Source organism: Zea mays, chromosome 4, assembly GCF_902167145.1.
Source record: "Zea mays cultivar B73 chromosome 4, Zm-B73-REFERENCE-NAM-5.0, whole genome shotgun sequence".
In the NCBI taxonomy this organism is placed as follows: domain Eukaryota; kingdom Viridiplantae; phylum Streptophyta; class Magnoliopsida; order Poales; family Poaceae; genus Zea; species Zea mays.
In genome coordinates, this window is record NC_050099.1 from 22,247,386 (window position 1) to 22,256,010 (window position 8,625).

General features: G+C 42.2%; 1 protein-coding gene across 2 annotated transcripts; it reads right to left on the reverse strand.

Annotated features, from left to right (window-relative positions):
- Positions 1-816: 816 nt before the first annotated feature.
- LOC100280388 (uncharacterized) lies at positions 817-7,389 on the reverse strand. Of its 2 annotated transcripts, XM_008678936.3 has the most exons (3): positions 6,872-7,389; positions 1,580-1,757; positions 817-1,135 (listed from the first exon to the last, which is right to left on the reverse strand). In XM_008678936.3, the coding sequence occupies exons 1-2, from the start codon at positions 7,373-7,375 to the stop codon at positions 1,584-1,586; spliced, it is 678 nt and encodes a 225-aa protein (XP_008677158.1). In that variant the 5' UTR covers positions 7,376-7,389; the 3' UTR covers positions 817-1,135; positions 1,580-1,583. The 2 variants fall into 2 exon arrangements, with proteins under 2 accessions (XP_008677158.1, NP_001307482.1); NM_001320553.1 differs by lacking the exon at positions 817-1,135 and having other exon boundaries at positions 1,371-1,757; positions 6,872-7,384.
- Between the last annotated feature and the right edge of the window lie 1,236 nt (positions 7,390-8,625).

The following is an 8,625-nucleotide window of genomic DNA, read 5'->3' on the forward strand; positions in this document are numbered from 1 at the left end:
TGACTTGTGTCATGATTTTAGCAAAAGCATGCTTACATGTAGATAGAAGACACACGCGCGACCATCTTGTAGATGTGTCTATTAATACCATGAAGTATCTGAACGGTGCAGATAATGGTTGTATGGGTCCACAAATGTCACCTTGAATTCGTTCAAGGAACTTGAGTGGTTCAGCATAAATCCTAAGAGGAGATGGTCTTAAGATTAGCTTTTCCGTTGCACATGATGTACATTTAAAATCAGATGGTTTAGGTAATTTATCATACTTTAAATCATGACCAATGCAACTACCTGGGATTTCTGGCATCATCCCTATTCCAGGGTGACCAAGACATGCATGCCAAGTATTCTTTCCATAATGTTAACATCATATTCAGAAGGTTTGGAAATGAGAAAAAATTCCTCATTATTTTCTATATGAGTAGAAATATATAAACCACCTTTTCGAATATCTCGAAAACTCAGAAGGGTACGAGTTGAATAAAGATATAATAAATCATCCTCGATAGTGACTTGTGTACCTATAGGAAGCGTAATAGTCGCTCGTCTAGAGCCAACTATTTTTGCATCACGCTCAGCGATTGCCAAATCATTTCTTGGCCTCTTTGTGAGAGTTTAGAAATACCTTATTTCCAGAAGAATAGAGTTAGTGGTACCACTATCTACAAGTCATAATTCTTCCTCCATCAGATTGACTTTGGCATAATCCGATGCACACGGGTGTTTTTACCTTGTTCTTCCTGGTTGTCGGAGTTCTCTGACCTTGTTTTGCTTTCGTAGAGCAGTGCTTGATAACTTTCGTAGAGCAGTGCTTGATAACATGTTCAAGTAAACTGTAATGTGACGAGTATTCTCAAATGAATCAACGGTCTGATTCCTTTATTGCTTTGTTACATGAAGGCACCGGCCTACAGAAAAGACATGTCTGTTCAAAGTTGAGATCGTGTTGAAAGTTGAGATCGTGGGCCACGTCCGTTCTTGAACAGGTGACATTGGACCACGTCCCTTTGTTGAGCCGACGACAGGTGCAGTTATGGAACTGCTTATTCTTCTTAACAAGGGTCATGTTGATCCTTCCACTTGGACAATGACCTGGCCTTAGAGCACTGGCCGGGCCTTAGGGCATTGGCCTCGACTGTAAATTTGATCAAAAAAATATCAATTGTTAGCGTCAGGTCAGACCTGACCTGCAATGTCATCTATAAGATCAATCATACGTCAATCTAGCAAAAAGAAAAAAACTCAACATCAGCAAATAGTAAAAAACAAAAAATACAACTGGACTGCGAATAGGCAGTATCACAACAATGAAAATATTTTACCATGAGATTCACGATGGAATCACACAAATCATCCACAAGGATTGAATTGGTTATAATGCAAATGGGACTAAACCTCTTAGGGCAGCAGACGAAGTGCTTTCATGGTAATAAGTTAATAACCGACCATTGACCAACATAAGTCTTACGCGAGACATTCGCAAGCAAAGTGACTCCCAAAATACTTACAACCATTAGGACAACATAAAGTAGACATAGTAGTAGACACCACCAAACTTAGGCATCAATAGATCCAGCACCTCCTTACTCGAAGGCCCACTGGTTCTCCCTGCGGATCTCCTCTTCCTCCTCAGGGGTGAAGTCATTCTTGATGTTGAAGGTCTTGCGAATCTCTTCTGGTGTCTTGCCCTTGATCATGTCAGCAACAGTCTGACAGGTCAGGTCGAGCAGACCCTTGATGTTCAGATAGTTTGCAGCCTATAAAATTAGGGGAGAAACGAATCAGAAGCAGTGCTCAAACAATAATTACAATTTACAGTATATAATTACGATACAAAAATCAAACAAAAACAGTGTGACAATAAAAAAGATGCAAAACCAAAAGCAAAACAACAATGTCCATAGTCTATGGATATGCTCTCAAAGGTATCATGTCAAAGATGATAAGCAGGATCATCAAATATATTCTGATACCATCAACCATACTACAAATTATACAACTTTGGTGTATTATAAACAGCAGAAATAATAAGCTGGGTATATATGCAGAAGACATCACGTGGATACTGATACCATAAGAATAAGATCTTTGAGAAAGAAAAATAAAACTAAACCAAAAAAACAATATTATCATGCTCATGCTGTTATTAGAGCCAAACTTGTTACCCAGGAAATGACAAAGTAAATGAAATGAGAAACTTCAAGCGATAAAACACGTTACCCAGGAAAAAGGCAAGCATAGTGAAATAAAAACTGAAACACAACAGTAACCTGAAAAAACGAAGAGAACATAGCATTATTGTGGATGGATTGGTCTATTAACCAATTTAACTATCTAGTTATAAATCATAACTTTTCCCTAAACATCAGAAAAAACTTATGATTTGTAACTAAATAATTAAATTAAGTAATAGACAACATCCATCCATAGTATCACTAGAGCTCTCAAGTTCAAACTAAATGAATTGAGTTAAGAGCTTTGCTTGGGTTCCCTGACTAACTAGCACTAATTTAAAAACATATTAAGAGCCAGTACAGAATATCTAACAGTGTCAATAGGAAAAGCATAGGGATACAGACATGTTGATACAGCGTTGCTGTCATGGTGTGCGTAGAGGAGAGTGTAGCAACAAATGAGATTTGAGGGATGGAACGGAGTTGGTATGGGACTCGACTGGCAGTGGTACTATCACTAGAGCTCTCAAGTTCAAACTAAATGAATTGAGTTAAGAGCTTTGCTTGGGTTCCCTGACTAACTAGCACTAATTTAAAAACATATTAAGAGCCAGTACAGAATATCTAACAGTGTCAATAGGAAAAGCATAGGGATACAGACATGTTGATACAGCGTTGCTGTCATGGTGTGCGTAGAGGAGAGTGTAGCAACAAATGAGATTTGAGGGATGGAACGGAGTTGGTATGGGACTCGACTGGCAGTGGTACTATCACTAGAGCTCTCAAGTTCAAACTAAAACAAACACAGCCAATGAATTGAGTTAAGAGCTTTGCTTGGGTTCCCTGACTAACTAGCACTAATTTAAAAACATATTAAGAGCCAGTACAGAATGTCTAACAGTGTCAATAGGAAAAGCATAAGGATACAGACACGTAGAGGAGAGTGTAGCAACAAATGAGATTTGAGGGATGGAACGGAGTTGGTATGGGACTCGACTGGCAGTGGTACTGCTGCTATCACCAAAGCCAGACACTGAATGCTGGACAGACTGGGGCAGTCCCAGCCAACTGGGGAGAGTTTACTTCTTTGTTGATCTCTTAGGTACATATTGCAGCCCTTATATAGCCCAGGAGCTCATCTACTAACTAATTGGGATAAGCCCAATCTAACCAGGGATAAAGATGATTCACTAACTAATTGGGATAAGTCCATTGCTAACTAACCAGGGATAGGGATGACTCCCTGTTATTCTCATCTACTAACTAGAACACACTAGCAACAGTTAACATCCTGTCCCCCCTACCATGGTTGTGCCGCTGGTATTGGTGTCCGAGGAAAGAGTCCACAACATTTCCCCCCTTGCCAACAAAGGCTCATCCACGAGCTCTACTGCTGGAAACTGCCAACTTAAAGTCCTCAATCTGCTCCCATGTTGTGTCAGCTTCTGCACGCCGTGTCCATTTCACAAGAAGCTCTCATACCCCTTTGTTGAGTTGTGCCCTTATGGTCTTTTCTAGAGTTGGGATCACCCTCCCATGTAACATCTCCGGAAGAGGTACCATATATGCTGGTGCTGAACCTTCAAACTTTTTGAGCAAGGAAACGTGGAACACGTCATGATACGGGCATGAGATGGCAGCTGCAACTTGTAGGAGACTTCACCAATGCACTGCACTATCTGATAGGGTCCAAAGAACTCTGGCCCCAACTTAGAAGGTGCGGCTGCTATTACCCTGACGGCTGTGTGTTGCTCGAGGCGTAACCAGACCCAATCCCCCACCTGAAAGTTGACCTCCCAGCAAGTCTTGTCTTTGTACTGCTTCATGGTAACTTGGGACTGAATTAATCGCTCCTGGATCTCAACCAGAAACTCGTCCTTATTCCCGAGCCATCAACTGCTTGTCAACAACAGCCACTCTTGCAGCCCCTGGCTGGTAGGACAGCAGCGAGAGCGGTTCTCTGCCGTAGAAAACTTGGAATGGAGAGCATTCTAGCGACGTTTGAAAGTAAGAGTTATAGCAGAATTCAGCCGACGATAGCCATTGCAACCAGGATTTAGGCCGATCTGCCAAGCACCTCAAATACATTGTGATCACCCGATTAACAACTTCAGATTGCCCATCTGATTGAGGATGAAAGGCAGAACTCATGCAATTGTACTCCACTCCAGCTAGCTTGAACAGCTTGGTCCAGAAAGAGCTGGTGAAGACTTGTCTCTGTCACTGGATATGGAGCAGGGAAATAAATTGAGCCATGGAGGCGTACAATCCTTTCAAGGAAGGATTTGGCCACACTAACTGTTATGGATGACCCAGGGCAATAAAATGGCCAAGTTTTGAGAACCTGTCTAGTGTCTACCACCGTGAGTACGACTGATTTGCCACCAATTTTAGAGAAACCTTCAACGAAGTCCATAAGGACGACACCGGCAGTGGCTGCAGCAAACCAGCAGGGTGGAGGTGCTCTGACTTGTGTCGCTGGCAGGTTGTACAACCACCCACAAACTCGCATACTCGACGAAGAATGTGTGGGCTATAGAAGGACGCCCACCAAAGGTTCACTGTCTTCTCAATACCCACTAGGCTGGTATCATTGGCAAAGGAGAGCAGTCGCAGCCACAGGAAGGAAGCATCAGGGATAAAGATCTTGCCATGGAGCAGAAGCAGCCCATTGGCTTTGAACCAACCAGCAGCATGTGCCGTCCCAGCCTGTAGTTTAGCACAGACCACAGCCACTTGTGGATCAGCCATGACCTCAGCTCGTAGAAAGTCAGAGATCTTTATGTTGGAGCGGATATGTTGTAGATGTCTGCCGTCTCTTCATCCCAAGATAGCGCATCAGCAGTGCCATTAAGCTTTTCAAGCTTGTATGCCACCTCCAAGTCATAGCCAAACAGCTTGCTGACCCACGTGTGTTGGGGGATTGTTGTTTTGATCCAAACAGAACTTGTTGTAGTGGACCGTGCGGTCAACAAACGGGCGACCCCAGATGTATGGTTGCCAATGACGAACTGCTTGTACCAGAATAATCAGTTCCGCACGTATGCCGGCAGTTTCTGGTGTTGAGGTGCCATTGATGCAGAACCACACCAAACCCTGCGTCCGATGTGTCGCAGTCAATGATGAAGCGGCGCTCCATGTCTGGCTTCTGCACCAAGGGGACGGTCATCAGGGCCTGTTTGAGATGCTTGAAGGCCTCTTCTGCTTCGTCCGTCCAACAGAACACCTCGCATTTCATCAAGGCCATCAATGGTGCTGTGACCTAACTATAGCCGACAATGATTTTTTGGTCGCCAATGATTTTACACCCCTATCACAATGACATGTGAGCCAGGGTGTCAAATCTTGAAAGGCATGAGAATTAGGTGTCAAATCTTGAATTTTCTCACGTACATGGAGGTCAATGCGTAGTTGGTCTCTGATATCAAATTGATATGACGTTGCCACCATGGTGTGTGTAGAGGAGTGTAGCAGCAGATGAGATTGAAGGATGGAATCGAGTGGATATGGGGCTCGACTGGAAGTGGTACTGCTGCTGTCACCACGGCCATACTGAATGCTGGCCAGGGTGACCGAAGAAGTCCCACTCAACTGGGGAGACTTTACTTCTTCGATGATTTCCTAGGTACATGCTAAAGCCCCTTTTATAGATCAGGAGCTCATCTACTAACAAATTGGGATAAGCCCAATCTAACCAGGGGTAAATATGACTCGCTAACTAATTAGGATAAGCCCATTGCTAACTAAACAGGGATAAGGATGACTCCCTGTTATTCTCATCTACTAACTGAAACAAACTAGCAACAGCTAACCTCCCCCCCCCCCCCACAAAGCCACGGTTGCGTCGCTGGTACTGGCGCCCGAGGAGAGAGTCCACAACACATGTACTTCAATCAACCACTTGCAAGACAAGGATATCATAGCCATATGCACAAAAAAGGAGACAGACAGGTATTCCAATCAACCGTTTGCAATACAAACCCCACTATTTAAGAATTTCTACCACACTGCGAGAACATAACTCTGCATTAATAAAAGAGGGAAAGATACTGCAGCTAGAGAGCATTGTGTGTATATAGAAACAGGAAGATCATTATAGAAATCAATGCATAATATCATATATCATCTCTCAAAATAATGATGTCACCACAAAAATACAAGGATGGCACCATATAAGCACAAAACTTCAGAAAATTTAGACATCCACAATGACAAAGATAACATGTAATGAAGATTAAGCATCGTATAGATAACAATTCTTACGATTAGATGGCAACAAAAGCAATTATATAATCATAAACCTACTACAGCTTCAAATACTAATCCTTTCAGATGTAATTTGTCTTCATAAAAACATAACCTTTCTGTGATACAGCAATAATACACTTCATAACCCAATTTACCATCATACATAATCAGGTTACAATCCAACAGCCACAAATCAGCAGGAGATAAAAACAGCTATCAACCACAAACAAGTTACAATCAAATAGGCAGAGTCTATGCAATCAACAGAATAAAAACATTACGTTACAATCAAATAGCCACAGATTCTATGAAATCAGCACATGATAAACATCTATCAACCACGAACAAATCCAATGCAGATCTGTATGTAAACTTCCAAACCCTAGCCGAGCATAGATCTAATATATGGCTCCAATACAAATAGACAAATTGGAGGTAGGATCCTTTACCAAGATGAGGTCGAAAAGCGTGGCCTGGTCGACCTTGACGAAGTCCGCATCCCAGTTCTTGAGGTCCTCACCGGAGGCGGCGGTGCTGTTGGCGGAGGCGGCACCCACGTCGTCGGAACCGGCCTTCGAGGCGGCGGCGGCGGCGGCGGCGGCATGTACGTGCTTGTTGCAGTACTCGATTACCTTGGATAGGATCTTGGAGTTGACGTTAGGAAGAGGGATACCGTTGTCGGCGCAGTCATCCTCGATCATGTGGCGGATGGTCTGCGACTCCATCGCCACCGCCTCTTCCACCTCGAACTCCTCGCCATCGGAGCTTTTGAGGGTTATCATCTTCTTCTCGCCCTCGGCGGCCATCGATTCGATCGGAGTGGGGAAAGGTGGTGTGCACTCGGCGGATCGGATCGAGGACGGAACCCTAGCTGCTCCAGAAAGGAGGCGAAGAGTGGGGATATATTGGGGATAGCGGCGGGGTGGGTGGTCGGGTGGGTATATACGGAACATATCAATCTGTTAGAAGTTGGTATCGATCAATCCAGCACGTCCAAATAAATCTGACGGTTATATTTAATCCGTACTATCTAAAACTTAGTAATAATTTTAAGTATAGTTTTAAGTTTACCTTCTTCCATCTAAGATCTTCTTTAATAAAGCTTTGTCTTTTCTAAAAATACTTTTAGATCTGACTTCTCTGTTAAAACTGTTTTTTAAGAATTTAAAGAATACAAAACGGTAAAACAATTTCTATGTTATTTTTAAAAAATTGTCTAGTTACATTAGTCATACAGATGTCTAGTTACATTAATAATATAGTCAATCACAACTATTGTGCATGTGGATCGAAAGACAAAATCAATCAATAGTGGAATGGTCTTTGTAAAATATGTGAGAGCTAAAGTTGGTTAAACTTTTTTTTTTGCTTCCCCTACTAACACAAACGAGAGAAGTGGTCTTCACATGAACCCATTTCAAAAAATATTATTTGGTACGACTTCACTAAATATTAGTGCATCCAGAGCATAAGCCACCTTCGAAAAGCCCTACCAAAGACCCCAAAATAATAATCATTATTGGATTTTAATTGAATGTGTCATCTCAATTAATTACATGGTTACCTCAATATAATTAACTGCAGAAGATCTATTCTCATGTGTGTATAACCATCTAAAGTAGATCCAACAAATGTGCGTCGTCTTTGTATTTCTATCCATCTATATTATCCTTGTAAATGATATGTACTATGGATGTCCAACTAAGCCTACTAAAGAAGTCCTAATGGATGGATCCATGACTCGCCTATAAGCCCCTAAGGAAGGTATGTAGAGAAGAGGCTTCCTAAAGATCAAATATGGAAAGCATCTTGAGTGAGTAAGAGACAAACTTGTAAACATAGAGGTAGACTCATGTATTACTTGGTAATTGACTTGATTCATTCATGAACTTGGTAACTAGTTTGGTGTCTCCCATGTAATCATCTTCCCTTCTTAGGATATAAAAGGAGAGGAGGAACCCTTGAAGATCAAGATACAATAGACCACCACATACAAGGTATAGTGCATTCATATTGAGAGCTCGAACCTATCTAAACCATTGTGTCTCTCGTGCTATAACCTTCAAATTTTGATCTCGTGACATATCTCGTTAATTACTGTCGAACAGTCGTTGACACTTGGTGTGTGAGGCAGCGGCTCACAAATATCAAGCAAGAGTTGATGACATCCATGACATTTGCATCAGGAGACAAATTCACATTT

What these genes read in the sequence shown, in the direction of transcription:
- LOC100280388 (XM_008678936.3), bottom strand. Translation starts at nt 7,375, where the DNA reads ATGTTCCGTATATACCCACCCGACCACCCACCCCGCCGCTATCCCCAA. An exon ending in CGCTTTTCGACCTCATCTTG is followed by an intron (nt 1,758 to 6,871) that starts GTAAAGGATCCT and finishes CTAATTTTATAG; the next exon opens with GCTGCAAACTATCTGAACAT.